At 36.3% G+C, this 16,351-nt stretch overlaps 1 protein-coding gene across 6 annotated transcripts in view; it reads right to left on the minus strand.

Annotated features, from left to right (window-relative positions):
• Positions 1-16,351, minus strand: part of LOC136040925 (dnaJ homolog subfamily C member 7-like) — a 102,178-nt gene that overhangs the window by 63,884 nt on the left and 21,943 nt on the right. For 2 of the 6 annotated variants that reach the window (XM_065725349.1, XM_065725350.1), the window contains exon 2: positions 9,954-10,156. In XM_065725349.1, coding sequence (XP_065581421.1) covers positions 9,954-10,156 — 203 coding nt within the window. Of the gene's footprint in view, positions 1-4,658; positions 4,732-9,953; positions 10,157-16,351 lie in introns of those variants that run through there. The other 4 variants (XM_065725347.1, XM_065725345.1, XM_065725346.1 and 1 more) reach the window with 3 other exon arrangements.

Consider the following 16,351-nt stretch of genomic DNA (forward strand, 5'->3'; position numbering starts at 1 on the left):
GAACCACCGCCCAACCAAACCACCTTGCAACTGAACCCTCGTGTAACTGAGCCCCTGGGGAACTGAACCCAATTTAACTAAACCCTGGTGCAACTAAACCCCTTTGCAACTCAACTGTATTTAACTGAATCTCTTTGTAACTGAACCACTTTGGAACTGAACCACCTCACAACTGAGCCACCGTGCAACTTAACCATCGTGCAACTGAACCACTGAACTCAGTTTTTCAGTATTCTACAAATATGAGGCAATATCATCGGGTAAAGCACAAGTTAAAATTTTTAAATGTTCAACCTTGTTGGAATTGTTTGTTTCTTAAATTCATAATGTAAACGCCTGTCAAAATCATTCATAAAAAAGCTTTGTTTTATTTTTACAAGAAAAGAAGATCTGATGTAATAAACCATTAAAGCTGATTTATTTCTCTCTTTTTTCAGATGAATCAGACCTTTCAGGACGTTAAGTAATAAACATGTGTGTTGAAAATATTTCACCAGTGTGAATCTAGAAAACGAATTTTGATCAGATATCTTTGAGGAGATTGCAGCTAAGAAGGATATGGGAGGAGGACTGGTTGCACTCCAGCCTTTTTTTTCAACATTCCTTCAAATTGCCCTGCAAGTTTCAACTTCATATCCTCAGGTTTATACTCTCAACTTTTCTCGACACATTACAGATACGTCGTCTTGTAAAACTGGATGCACAAGTACCTCTTGATTTAGCTTTAGATGCTCCTATTCATTTTCCGAACGATGTGACGGCTGATACCATCCCCCATTATTGCTGGTAATCCCTTTTCAAAACCAATAAAGGAAAAAATGTTTTATGATTGTGTTTGGCATTCTTCTTGACATTTCCCAAGGTTTGATCTTAATGCTCCATGCCTGTTTTTATATATTTTCTTATGGTTGTGTCCTTTGGTCTAGTAATTTCTATGCAAATTTTAAATGAGTGTAGATCCTACAAAATAAAACAGTACGCCTTCTTGGTAATTATGTAGAATATGTGAATGATATCGCGTCATGTTTTAAGAAATTACGAGTGCTTAACATAGGTCAGATTCGACATTATCAAGCTGCTGTTTTTGCGTATCGATGTTGCAATGATGTATGTCCTCCAGTTTTTACCAGTTTTTTTTCGAGTAAATCGTTCACTATGAGACTAGAGAAGCAGATAATTTTATTGTTGAGTACCGAGACACCACAGTGCAGCTTTCGGAATTAGGTATTTAGCTCCGGCTATTTGGAATGATATCCCAGCTGGCATTAGGAAGGCGGAACATATTGGGTCGTTTAAAGTAAAATTAAAAAAAAAAACATTTATTAGGAGTGGGGAGATATTTTTTTTATTATTATTGTTAGCCTTTATTTATGTATGTTCTGGTATTAAGGGGTAATTAAGAGAGTGTTTTTGTCCTTCTTTAATTTTTTTTTTTTATTAAATTAGGTTAAGAATCAGAGGATTGCAGCCGTCCAACATCAGGCTGTTTGAGCCTTCCCCCGGGCGGTTGTGTGTATTTATAGTTTTTGTAATTTAGTAGTTAATAAAGAGAGTTCATTCGTTATTCGTATATATAGGATTAAACGTACCATCTTTTCTTGATAAAAAAAATACCTTGTATGTTAATAATAGGCAACTTACATAACTTACAGTCCTTGTACCAGGGGCTAGGGGTTGTGAATCCTGGGGGCACAGTTATTTAACCTATGAACTGTTTAAATAACATTATCATCTCAAAGTTATCGATCAGATGCATTTAAGGAAAAAAAGAGGGTGGGGTGGAGAACCTTCGATCACTTTTAACTCTTAAAAAGTGCACTGGAACTTTGATTTTTAATCGAATGAGCACCCCCCCTAAGTTTATACAAAAATCTTTTTCATGAAAACCTTATATGTTAACAGTGAGCAACTAGCTTAACTTACAGCCCTTGCTCCGGGAGCTGCTGGTGGGATTGTTAAACCCAAAGGCATGACTATTTGACTTCTATACAATTTTTTTTAATGTGTTTTTTTTTTTTTTTGATCGGATAGGCCTACATCTGGAGGGAAAATGGCGGTTAAGAAGGTGATGCTGATTGTCCTATGATTACCTTTGATTCTTCAAAAAATGAACTCAAAAACGAGCCTTCTCCATAGTTTTAACGACCATCCCTTCTATAAAAGCCTTTAATTGGTAATGGGTAACTTGCAATAAACTACAGCCATTGCCCCGATGACTGTGGGGTTTTTTGGTGATCATGTTTTATTATTCGACTGGAAATTGAAAGTTTTAGTGCCCTTTTAATAAGTCAAAAGTGATTAGAGGGCAACCAGCACCCACGGGAAAAGCACCTTCTGTGGAAAATACCTCCAGGAAATACCACCTCAAGGAAAATACCCCACTAGAAAATGCCTTCCCATGAAAAATCTCCACCTGAAAAATACCCCTTGAGTATTTAACCACTTTCGACTCATAAAAAAAAAACTAGAACTGCCTGGGAATTATAAAACAATTTCTACCTCCATCTTCTTCTCATTTCTCTCTTAGTATCCAAAGGCTCAATGAGAGCTGAAAAGTTTTGGCTTTAAAATGGACTCTTTGAAGTAACTCCCTCTGTTCCTAGCTACAAAACAATCAGAGAACCCCATTGCAGAAGTTTAAGTACCTGTTTAAGTTTTGTAATTTGTCCATTACTAGGGAACCATACAGACAATTTCAGTGTGGAATTTTCTGAAGGGAGAGGGGAATATCTTGAGGATTTTCCATAACAATAGCATTTTTTAAGTTTTTCCATGGGAGAGGGGAGGGGACAAACGCATAAACCCGTAAACAGTAACAGAGTGAATGGAACCCCCCATTAACAGACATTAAAAAGGAGAAATAAATCTGGCTTTTAGAGTTTGTGACATCTGATTTTCTTTGTTTTTGTGACAATAAAACAGAGCTTTTTTCATTAATCCTCTTGACAGTCATTTATGTCACGACTTTAAAAAGCAAGAGGCCCTAGTCACTAGGTCTCCGTTGGCTATGCCCCCCCCCCTAAAGGTAAATTTCAAGTTTTTTTTTTATTTATCTGAGATAAATGCCTGCTAAACATTATCAATCCGGTGCCATAAGGAGAACGGCAATGGCCAGGGTTAAAAACTAAAAGAGGGGGGAGGGGGTAGCTACCCTTCATACCCATTTGTCCATCATTCATGGGACTTGGACTTCCATTCTGCGATCAACCGTTTTTGACGTTCTATTCAAAATGGTCGGGAAGACATTACAGACACGGTGCTCTTTACTAAGTAAACTATTCCCTGCTTGACTATAATATTTTCCATATCAGTTTAGTTTGCTTTCCTAAGGCTATTCTACATATATCCAGTCTATGATATACGTATATGTATAACGAGGGGTTGCTCTTCTTTAAAAAATCGTGTACACTAAGTAGCACGTCTCAAGCGCGGCGGAACTGTACCAAGCATTTTGGGGAGTGTATCAAGCGTCTTGAGGTTTGTGCTAAGCGTGGCAAAAGTGTGCAGTACACGTAACGCTCCTAGATGTACATAGGAGGGTAGCGGTCTCCCTGTCGGGCCACCACGATCGCCTATAATTTCATTGTTCTTTCCCATAATTTAATGAAAATATGGTACTTATTCCGCATATTAAGAAGTAAGAATTGGTTTCTAATTCCATAATATTCAAATACTTCACCCCCACCCAAGGCCGTATCAAGGATTTTTTTTTTGAGGGTTTTACAAAATAATTTGTTTTCAGAGGGGTACAAAAAACGAATCAAATATTCGTTTATATCATTTTTATTACGTTTTTACGAATCAGACAAACATTTCGGGGGGGGGGAGACTTCAAACCCCCTAACCCTTGATACAGCTGTGACCCCAACCCTCTAATATGCAAATATATAGCCTGAATCATATATTTCCCATTTATTCTGTCAATTGTCTTGTCTCACGCTACGCTGAAAGAAACTAACAAATGAAACCGGTTCTATCGTGCGTCAATGGATTAAGAACTTTAATATTGCCCCTACAATACATAAGTACCAAAAATATATTTGTATAATATACTTGTCGGTTACTTTCGCGAATGAGCCTCAAACCCCCCAGAGAAAAAAATCGTGCTTACGTGTCTGATACTGCTTGGTCCTCAAACGCCTACTATGTTATCCCGATATGCCCCTGAACCTCAAACAAGATTACAAAACACTTGTTTAAAATTTAACAATGATATTTGATAATTATAACGACATACTTTTCATATAGTGAAGTTCATTTTAGGATTGGGTCTTGGTACCACTCGAGTACTCCAAACCACACAAGAGGCTCCAAACTGAGCAAAAAAGAAAAAAATTAATGACATGTTCAGTGAATATTAGTCAACGAATTAATTTAAACTAGATATATAAAATAGATGAAAGTGTCAAATCAAAGCTAAATTACGAAAAATGCTGCGATGCAGTCTTCGTTTTGGGTTTCATTTATTCAATGACACTAATTTCTTTGTTACATGACTCTATTAATGCTCGTCTTTGTTTACAAAGACATCTTGTCTTTAGCTCTTTACTTTTCCTTGAACAACTTTTGTTTTGGAAAATTTTTAGTTTTTAAATAAATCAACACAAAAAAAACTGTTCTAAATGACTTGAATCAACACGATGGCAATCAAAAACTACCAGAAAACGCGGAGTATCACAAATATGCTGTCACAAAGAAACTATGATTCACACTAAATACTGGTTTCTTTTCTTCTACGGATCATTGATCAAATCTGGGAGGAGAATCTTAGACGCTCATTTACCTTGGCATTCACCTGAGTGACGTAATACCAACAAATAGAACGTGGTTACATTTAAAATTTGGCAGCATTAGCACTAGAAAAATGAATGGACGAAATTCTATTCTTTTTAAATTATGCATATTCCTAATTATTTGAACATAGGTCGTGTTGAAAAAATACACAAATTAAAAAAAAAAATCAAGAAAGAAGTTTTCGAGGAAAGGCATAGGACTGTATTAAACCAAAGACAAGCTTTAATAAAGCCACATAATAACGACTTTCAATACCATTAATGAATGAATCAATGAGAACTGAAACGAACAAAAATTGCAATGATTAATTAATTCAAACTTGTCAAGACAAACAGGAATAGGGCTTATCCCCTAATCCTTTTAAAGGCCAGATCTTCATTTACACTTTACTGAAAACAAAATATGTTTTTTCTTTCTACATTACGATATCAAAAACCCCAGAGACTTCCAGGAATGAATATCATGAACGTTGAGTCTGCTTTCATTAGTTCTTTTTATTTTCATAATTTTATTTGTTCTGCTGTTGCTATTGATATGTTCACGAACAATAACCACGCCAGTTCTAAATACAAACGTTTTCAGTGAAGTACAAATGACACTGAAGCCGTTTAGAAGAAAGCCGTTAGAAGAGAAGGAGACAGATAATAGTACTTATTTGCATAATTATAAATCCCGTTTGAGTTTAGGGTGCAAAAACATTAATTATGCAAGGATTGGGGTAAAAAAGATGTAATCCATTCCCGTCTCAACGCAGAACTAAATTTTAATTTACTTGCCCAACGCCCAACCCTTCCCCTTCCTTTCCAACATGGATTACAAATGGATTACATCTTTTTTACTCCAATCCTTCCATAAATAATGTCTTTGCACTCAAAAATCAAACGGGATTTATAATTATGCACGATTAAGCAGTGAGACTGATCAAAAGGCACTTAGTGCTACCAGGTTGAACAAATGTATCTCAGGAATGAACAGCACCTAAAATTGTCATCTCTATCCCCCAAGCAGTTTCAAAAATATTGCAGACACGGTATTTCAATGAGCCGGATATAAATAATGGTTTTCGGTTTCCTCTGCCCCTCCCCCTCTTCGAAACAAAATTTAAACTTCCGTGAACCCATACCACCTATTCAATATTCCCTCAAAGGTTAACTCGATCATTAAGCTGTTCCCGAGATATTGCAAATAATTTGAAAGATCAGGTACACATAGCGTCTTTTGATATGCTCACGTACGTGTGTAGTTTCCAGATGCACTCTTGGGTCTAGCGAATAATCCACAAACGCCCTCTGGAAACACAACTAATCAGGAACAAAAGGTTATTGGCTCATTTCAAAACCTTTTAACACCATCTCCCTCCCAACAAAATGTATGACTTCCTCAAGTTTGATCTTCTTGCGTTTCTACGACCTCTCTTTCTATGCAAAGTGGCCTTGAAAAAAAAAATACAGGAGCAACTTCGCTCTGCTTAAAAATTTCGAGGATCGTTCTCTGGATTAAAAGGGTGAAACATTTTGCAAGGGAGAAGTCGTATGGGCACCCGAAAATGGACCAAAAAATTGGTTCCTTCCAGAACAGCTTGAAATTTACAGCCGGAAGAGCATGGGCCTTCAATGGAAGTTCTGGCCTCTCTTGCACCCAGGGCAAAATCTTGATTGGCGCCCCCTCATCTATCTCCCAAAAATTATCAGGCCAATGTTTAACAGAATTTTCATTAATTAACAAAATTTGAACACAAAACATCACAAAAGTATTAAAATTAATTAAATTCGGTCTACTTACTTTTATTTTCAAGGAATGGTGATGAAAATATGGGCTTCAATTTGCTTATACGTACTGCAAACTGCGATTTAATTACTTTATTTTAATTAAAATAAAATGTCAAAAATTGCATAACTATTGTGACTTATTATTCATTTGAAAGTTTGAGCCCCTTAAATTTTTGCGTCCAGGGGAAGTGCCCCCTATGCTCCCCTAAAACCGCTTCTGAGGGCTTTGAGGACCCTAACATTAAAAAGAGAATATAAGGCACCCCCCCCCTCCAATAAAGGGTCGAAAAAGCTAAAAAAATATTTGTTGTGATCGACTTTAAAATTGTATCCTTAAGCCTTCGGGCTAGGGGGGGGGGATTGCAGAAGGAAAAATAGAACAAAATATGGATTCCCTCCCAAATGGGCCAACAAACAACCGAGCAGATTCTTTTTTCCCCGACGACTTCTTAGGGTAGGATGGTCATAGAAACTTCGAAGGGGCCCGTTCAGTTTTAGATATAATTCTGATGTACCTTTAAAGGGTGGAAAATGATTTGATGGCAACCAGTTTCTGCTCTGTGCCTTTTTCTGCTACTCAGCCCTCTCCCCCGTAAGTCCTATGACCTTCGGTCCTAATTTAGAGATAGTCATGGTGTTCAGAAATGTTGAAACGTCTATTAAGTATGCCTCCAAAGTTAACATAATTCCCTAAGACTCAGGGCAATGGTACTAAACATGAAAGTTAGCCATTGGTCAGAGACAGGATTAACAGAAAAGCTCTTAGGGTTTGTCTGCTAGGCCAAGATTCCCAGAGTTTGGCAAAGGTACAATAAGATACAACAAGTTGAAACTGTCAGTTAGTGTTGAGGAGGGGGGAGGGGAATTGAACTTTAAATTTTTACTTGGGAAGGAGAGTTAAACCAAATGACACTATGTACATCCAGGTCATCAAAATAGCATATCTACCATATTTATGACACAGTTTGGGGCATGAAGTTGAAACTCGCAGCGAAAGGGGTATTTAAACCTCAAACTTCACCTTCGAGGAGAGGGTAGACAAGGACTAAACATGTTTTTTTATCTGTATGAAAGTTTTGGCACTTTAAGCCTAACTGGGTTAGAATCTGTTCATGGTGAAGCGGTAATCGAAACTGAAGACAATATTTGTCCAAGTTAAAAAACTGGGGAATCCGCAAAAAATCAAGAATACCTTTAGAGATCGACTTGAAACTTTCAGGAAGTGTTGCAAGGCCAGGTCGGTCTCAAATTTTGACTTGCGGAAGGGGGCTGAGGTAAGTCTAAAGATATTATACTCATTCAGGTTAACCAAATAGCATATCATCAATACCTTGGGAACGGCTTGGGGGATACAGTTCGAACTTCCAAGTTGTGTTGAGGGGGGGGGGGCTTCACATTTTTTGAAGGGGCTAAACTTACTGTCTCCAATCCATCTCAACATTTTTGAACCAGAAGTCCCCATGGGAATCGGATTTTTTCGCCAATCCAAAAACAATACATGGTACGAGGTTATGAAAATAGTATCAGCAAAATCTTTGGAGCACCCAAGAGTATCAAATTTTAAAATCAGAAGAATGTCGGGGCCAAGCATACCTCAAGTTTTGACTAGGGGGGGGGAGGCCTAAAAATGTCCCTTATTCTTCCACCAAAACGTTATTTGCAGTATAATCCCATGTGGGACCTATGACCTATTTGCAATTAAGTAGCAAGGCAAATCAAAAGCCATCATGTGTTACCAGGTGACCAATATAGCGGTCTGCAGCATCCTTGGGGTGACTTTGGGACGCATAAACTTCCAAGAAGTGTTGGAGAGGGACGAGTTGATGTCAAATCTTGAGTCTGGGGAAGAAACCGAGGGTAAGAATCTTTGGATTTGGTCTCTATTTTGTTTAGAATTTTTAGTACCATCAGCACCTGTTGGACTAGGATATACTCCCAATAGAATACCGATGTTAAACAAAAGAAAATATGTGTATCCAGACCATCAAAATATTATATCTGCATAGCTTTGACTTGAAAGGCAGGGCAGAGGCAAACCAAAAGAAACATTTATCCAGATTATCAAAATGACATATCTGTCGACGTCTTGGGAGCAACAGGTACTGATTGACCTAAAAAGTTTGAGTGCTGGGGGAAGGAAATAGGGGGGGGGGGGCTAAATGCTCCGTGTTTCAAGGGAGGAGATGTGGAGACAAAAAACATGTATGTCACCGATCCATCTTAAAGTTGTTGAGCTATTAGCCCAAATGGAACTTTGAATATATTCAGTAAAGCAGTGAGGTAAATTAAAAGATAGTATATTTGACGTTTGAATTGTTATAGGACTTAAATGACTTTATTATGATTCAAGCAAAAGACTGAATTGTAATAAATACTAAAATAAAAGACAAATAAAAATCTAACTGCAAAGTTTGAAACTGTGCAGTTATGAAACGCATAGTCGGTTAGAAAAGAAGAATATAGGAGACCCAGGGCATTTTGAAGCACCCAATTCTCTGATGGCATAGGGGATGTGTCGTGAGCCCAAAATCGCGGTTGGGGAATAAAGCATATACGGTAAGCCCCGAATTTTAGAAAAAACAAGGCTTTGAGTCTTTGCTCCAATCTGGGCCTATAGCTGTTTCTGCATATTTTGACCAATCCCTGTTTGCACTGATATTCTCAGCAGGAGGAGGTGGTAAATGTCCATAATACTTGGCGTTCCAGACCATTACGGACCTGAAGCTATTGGGCTGGTTGTCAAAATTCGCGGAAAATTCGCTCTTTGCGCTCCATAGCCCTACGACTCGTATCTCCAGATCTTACATGCATTTTCTCTTTTCCGCTGTTGACATTATCTTTGTCTCTAGTAACATTTCTATATTATACTCTCAGCAATGTTTCTTGTAATACATAAGAGCCGAGCTGATGAAACCATACAGAAAGTACACTTACATACATTTACACAGCGGTTATCTAAAAAGCTTGTTAGATTAATACTGTCACAGAAATTTGAAAATGTCAGGGAACCTATTGCTCAGGTAGAAAGGGAAGTCCAAACCGACGAAACAATAACAAAATTTGACCAGATATCAATAAATATTATAAATATCAATAAATATCTCCACATATAAATTACATATAGGCGCACATTTCGAAGAAATATGGAACTTTGACAGATACATTTCTGGGATGATAAAACAAAACGCTAGACTTGGTTTTAGTTTTTCCAAAACCTACCCTGTAATTGTACCTAATATGTAAGTCGAGTTATGGTATTGTATATAATTAGGCTACCCAGTAGCCTAGCTATTAAATAGATAAATAAGTAAACTAATCATAAAGCGCTATAAAGCATAGCTCACCAGATAAGGTTTAATGAAAAAAAAAAAGAAAAAAAAAAAGGCTTACTCTTCAGAACTAGGGGTGATTTCAACTATATCATCTGCATTATCTAGATCATTATCTTCAGTATCTGTTATTTCCATAACTTCACATTCTTCAGAAGGAATTATGACAATGTCGTTTTCATCATCTAAATTGACTTCCTCAATAATATCTGGCCCGTTTGAAGCATCCATTTTAATTCTTTTATGGCTTGGATTCTCAATTTTCTAAAAGAGATTGATTTGATCAATTTTCTAAAATATGATTTCTAAAAATCATATTTTTTTGATTCTGAAGGGCAACAAAATCATAACCCCAGAAACACCACAGAATGATATTTTAAACCAACTACATGCTTCCCATCTAGGAATGGTCAAAACCAAAGAATGAGCCAGGATGGTAGTGTTCTGGCTAAACATTACAAAAGATATTGAGAACATGATTGGCAGCTGCAGTACTTGTTGTATTATGGCACAAAACCAAGTCAAAGAGAGTATGATGACATCTCAAATCCCCAAACATCCATATGAACAGGTTGGAATGGATATCTTTGACTTCATGGGAGTTCAGTATTTAGTCACTGCTGACTATTACAGCAGGTTCATAGAAGTTGATAAGCTAACAACTAGCACATCACAGCAAGTGATCACCAAACTGAAAGCCCAATTCGCGAGACACGGAATCCCAAAAACACTGATGTCAGACAACAGGACTCAGTTCTCATCAAAGGAATTCAGAGATTTTGTAGACAAATGGAGCATTGACCACAAAACGTCAAGCCCAAACTATCCACAGTCAGATGGATTTAGCAAAAAAGCAGTACAGACAGCAAAAAGGATCATGTCCAAAGCCACAGAACACCAGTCCAATCCATACTTAGCCATGCTGGGGTACCATAACACACCAGTCAATGGGCTAGCCTCACCAGCACAGTTGCTGATGAGCTGACAACTCAGATCTGTCTTACCCATTCTTCCCAGACACTTAAATTCCAAGGTCTTCCCATCCTCATCTTTCCAACAAGCCAGAGAAAGACAACAGAAACTACAAACGGAGTCATATAATAGACACTCAAAGGACCTAAAACCACTGCTCAAGGATCAGACTGTGTGGGTGAAGCTTGACCACAATGCAAGGTGGCAGAAAGCACTGATACTAGAAAAACACAAATATGTGCCACAATCCTACATTCTTCAAACAGAGAATGAAAAGGTCTACAGACAGAACAGGCAACAAATAAGAGAGAGAAACCAAAATATGTCCATTGAGCCGTATTTTGAAGCAATGTCCCCGGGACCCAGTATACCTGGAGATCAACCCCATGTATCTCCTTGAGCCCAAATACGAATTGAACATCCACATAGCATCCCATCAAGTCCCACAAATTTCCCAACACCACTTCATACTACAACTGCACCTGCCAAAAGATTTGCTACCCCACAAGCAGATGCTGCCACTGCAGAGTCTCCTTCATGATCCCCTTTGTACCTAACCCAACAACCAAGACAGTTGCTACCTGGCACCACGCATTCTGGGCAAATTACAAAGCCACCCACCAGGCTCAACCTTTGATGTTATCAACAAAAGAAGGAGGATTCAGAATACTGAATAGCTGTACTTGAAGCTCTGCTTATTAAAGTGCATTGCCTGTGCTTATAATTGTTTGCTTGCTTATATATGCTTCCTCAATAATATCTGGCCCGTTTGAAGCATCCATTTTAATTCTTTTATGGCTTGGATTCTCAATTTTCTAAAAGAGATACCTTCACTTAATCAAACCACCAATAAAATAATTGATTTAAAAAAAAAGAACAGATTCTGTTAACAAAAAAAAAATTCGAAATATCTAAAGGTTCCAACCTGAACAATGGTTGATTAAAGGATGATTAATTAATGCACATTATAGATAGGAATAAGGGTCATTCAACAAGACAGGAGTTTTGATTAACACAAATTTAATAAAGAACTTCTGCATTAGGTTATCTGGCTAGTAAGTTAAGGGGTTTGCTAAAATAAGGAAAAATACCATTAGATACAAATAAAATCTGTAGCACCCACCCCAAGTCAAACTTCTTTAATTTATTTTTTGCTTTGAAAAGTAATATTCAACCTTGTAGAAATGCAGCATATGTCCTTTTTTACAGAGATTCTTAATAGCAATGCCTAGCACCCCTAATGGTTTTCTTCTGAACCTCTCGTTAAAACCAGCTATTTGTGTATAGCTTGGCTTATAATTTACATTAATATTTGAATGTCTTGCCACGTAAATAAATTAGAACACCCATTAGCAAATAGCACTAAAACCATCATTTCAGTCTTCTATTTTTTTTTAAGAAGGAGCTTTAGCGTTTTTTGGACTTGTAATCTTAATTCTTTTCTTTTTTACAAAAACAGATTAATTCTACTTATGTTTAGATTTTATTGTGTGATCAGGTTTGATAATATAATTCACTATTAAAATCAAATAACCGAACGCCTAATAAAATTAAGCAGAGTTTTACTGTATTACATACCGAAACACAACCTAAAAGCACACTATATTATAGATGGCTTAAAAGACCAAATACATCAATTTAGGCAATTCCACGTTTGCTAAAATGAAGAGATAATAGAGCAAATTTCAGACAGCCTTATTTTTAGGACTATTGTTTCTTCTTTCCAAGGCAATTGCTAAGCATGAATATCAATAGAAAGTGAATCCATCTTTTATGACCCAGATGGTACTAGCCAAGTTTTCTATTATTTATCAACTTTGATGAACTTCCTAAGCCCCGACCAGGTCAGATGCAAGACAAATATTGCCTAGCATCTTTCCTCTGAGCATAAAAATGAAGGCGTTAATTAGCTAATTTACAAAACCAAAAGACAAAAATCGAGTTACAGATCATTCTCCCAATAGCACATAGAGAACTTCTGGTATTGGTATTGATTTTAATGCAACAATCATCTAGCTACAAATATGTCCATGTTTCTGTGATACTTGATTACATATTGAATATGGAGCATGTTCCCAACTACATTTTTAGGGCAGATAGTCAAGTAAGTTTCTAGTAACTGTATTGTTGTTTATGGTTATTTTTTATGAATCTTTTTGAAGAAATTAATATGTTTATTTTCAACCCAGACATGCAAAAAGAGAGTACAAAGGTGAAGTAAACAAAAAACACACAAAAGAAATAATCAACCAAACAAAAATCAGATAAGACAAAAGTGAGGGGATAAAAATGTACAACCAAAACCCAAAAAGCATAAGTTACTCACAAGAAACCTTGTTTTTTTCAAATGGAAAAAAAGAACTTTACAAACTAGAATCCTTTATTTTAAGATACTCTTACAACTGTATGAAGTAATGAGTCCATCGAATGACTTGATATTGGAAATTAACATAAAAGAAGTGGACTTTGTCAGATTGGTTTCTAAAAGGCTAGAAGACTACATAAAAGACAATTTCTTGTTATATTTTAGTACAGGGAAAAAACAACACAGAATTTGTTGAAGAGATACAATTATACAGGTAATGAAACCAATTTGAAAAAAATGAATGCAGCAACCAGGACTGGTTGAACTTTGCTGAAGTAAGGACACTGGGACTGTAAAAAAAAAAAAAAAAAATCATTTTAGTTTTAACGGTTGCATTTTAATGTAAGTTTCTTTTCTTTTACATACTTATTTTTTGCTGAGAACAGTCCTTGGACATAGGGTTAAAATAGTCATTCAAATACGAAATTCCACTATCTTCTGGAAAGAATTTCCTATTGTTCTTCTTGTTGCTTATGTTTAAAATTTCAAGACATCACAAATATCCACAGCAATTTAAAGAATTTCAAAATGATTTTGTGTGTGATAAATGTTGATCTAAAAAGGACTTAACAAGCCTTGGACTTATTTAAAAACCAGCTATTAGCCAATAAGAAATTAAAGCATCTGAACTTCCCAGAAGTTGGTTCGCTGATGACACTTAATTCTAGCAATTAAATTAGATGACAACATTATCCATACAAACACTGTAAATTTTTAAAATCTCTAGTGTGTGCATGTGCCCTGTAGTAGGATAGTGGATTGATCTCTGCTTGGCAATAAAAGGCCCAGGGTTTGATCCCACCTGCTACAGAGCCTGGCACTGAATGAAGATTATGAATTAGCATCTCAAAATAATTAAAGAAGAAAAGTCTTGTGTTTTGTACTTAGAAAAACATTTTGGACCGTAAAACACTTTGTTGGCCTACCTTAAATTGCCTCTTTTCAGATGCTACTTTCTTTAATATTTAGTCTATCATGTAGCAAACTAGATGGAACTAGGATTAACTAGATGGAAAAAGATTTTGATTTTGTCACTATAGCTTGTAATATCCACTAAAATGGCAAAATTTTAACTTCAAGCGCGTTTAATATATAAAACTAAAAAATTCAATTTAACAACAGTCTACCATGTTTGCCAAATAATTTAGTGTGCCTACTTTAAACTGCTGAATGAAACTGATATAATGCAAAATATGTAGAAGCTTATAGATTCGGTAAAAGCTACTGAATGAACCATGATATAATTAAACTTTCCTGAAATTTCTTGTGTAATTTTTCAGTGGTGAAACTTCTAAAAGGAAAGCAATTGCAAACAAAAACTTTAAATTGTTTTCCTTAATTTATTACTTTCACATTTGTTATCTGCACTTGATTAGTTCCAAAAATTCCATTTTTAACTCCTGTTTACAATTTACTGAAACCTGTTTAAACCATTGCCCAAAATGATATTACATCATGCTATTAATGCCCTCACAATGCAGTTGTGTCCAGAACGTGATGACTCACTGTATCCTAATCCCAAAAAATTATACAGTGGTTTAAACAAAGGATTTAGACACAATCCATATGTACAAGACACTGGTAAGCTAGCTGGTATAGTGTTGCTGTTTTTACACAGCTGTTGAATATTGCCACATCTTTTTGTTTATAAAACAAAATCAAAGTCAAATCCTATCTAAAACACTAAAATGGATAAGAAACTAGAATTCTGGCAGAATTTTGGTAACATCTACTTTACAGATATTACAAATTATATGACAGCATTTCAAATATTAAGGTTGTAAATTTTTAAATTCTTCATGTGTGAGCTTTAAATTGATCTCTAAGGAGCTGAGCCCTGCATCAGGGAAAGTAATCAGTGAGGGGAAGAGAGTAAAACTGAGGGTATCGAGTTATATATTGATGGCTGCTTGTTTGTCTATAAATAAGCCAGTTGAGATGGTGAAAGAAGTTGATGAAAAGGGTACAAATTGTTGCAAAAGTAGAAACTACCAGATAAAAACAAAAAGTAAAGATAAAACCAAAGAAAACAAGTTCATAAATGTAATACCAGTATTCTTCAATTGAAAAGTAATGAAAGGCAAGTCATAAGAAATATTATTGTGGAGGATGTGTTGACCAAGTTTTCACTCTTAGGTTAATAATTGAGAAGTCCCTTTGTTGTCAAACACCTTTAGTCCTCAGTTTCATTGATTAGGAGCAAGCTTTCGATTCTGTAAATAGAAGAGCTTAGCAAAGGTCTTATCCGTATATGGTATACCAGCTAAATACATTAAAGTGATATGTGCTATGTACGCGAGCAATACTGCTGCGGTTAAGGTAGCAAATGAGGTTAGCAATTGGTTTTGTATTAAATCAGGAGTTAAGCAGGATTGTGTTCTATCCCCCTTTATATGGATTATTTTGATGGACTTCGTCTTAAGGAGCACAGGAAAGGCAATTGGAGACCACGGAATCAAATGGAGGAAAAACACTCCTGGACTTAGATTATGCTGATGATTTAAGCATATTAGATGAAAGTGTGAGCAAAATGAATTAATTTTTAGGGGGTTTACGAGGTCAGGGTGCTAGAATAGGCTTGAAATTTAATGTAAAGAAGACTTAATCACTAAGGCTAGGAATAAGTGAAGATGAAAAGGTTGGGTAACAAAAAGATTGATTAGGTTGACAGCTTCACTTACCTTGGTAGTATTATTAGTAAAAACGGTGGGAGCAGTGAAGATATCAAAAGTAGAATAGCTAAGGATCAGGCTGTTTTTTCACGATTAAAAAAAGTTTGGAAGAATAGAAAGATAAGTCTGTAAACCAAGGTTAGAATATTGGAAGCTACAGTGATGAGAGTAGTCAAATATTGCTCTGAATCATGGGCGCTCTAAAAAGCAGATGCAAATTTACTAGATGTTTTCCAGAGAAATTGCCTATGGATCGTTCTGGGTACCCGGCTGACTGACAGTATTTCAAAAAGTAGGTAGTACGAAAAATGCGGTTCAATCCGCTTTCTAGGGCCATAATAAAAGGAAGGTTGAGAAGGCTAGGCCACATTTCGAAGATGAAGGATGACAGATTGCCGAAGATTGTCCATTTTGGCCAACCATCTGTGGCTACACGGAAAGCAGGTCGTC

The sequence above is a fragment of the Artemia franciscana genome, chromosome 21, assembly GCF_032884065.1.
Source record: "Artemia franciscana chromosome 21, ASM3288406v1, whole genome shotgun sequence".
Classification (NCBI taxonomy): Eukaryota; Metazoa; Arthropoda; class Branchiopoda; order Anostraca; family Artemiidae; genus Artemia; species Artemia franciscana.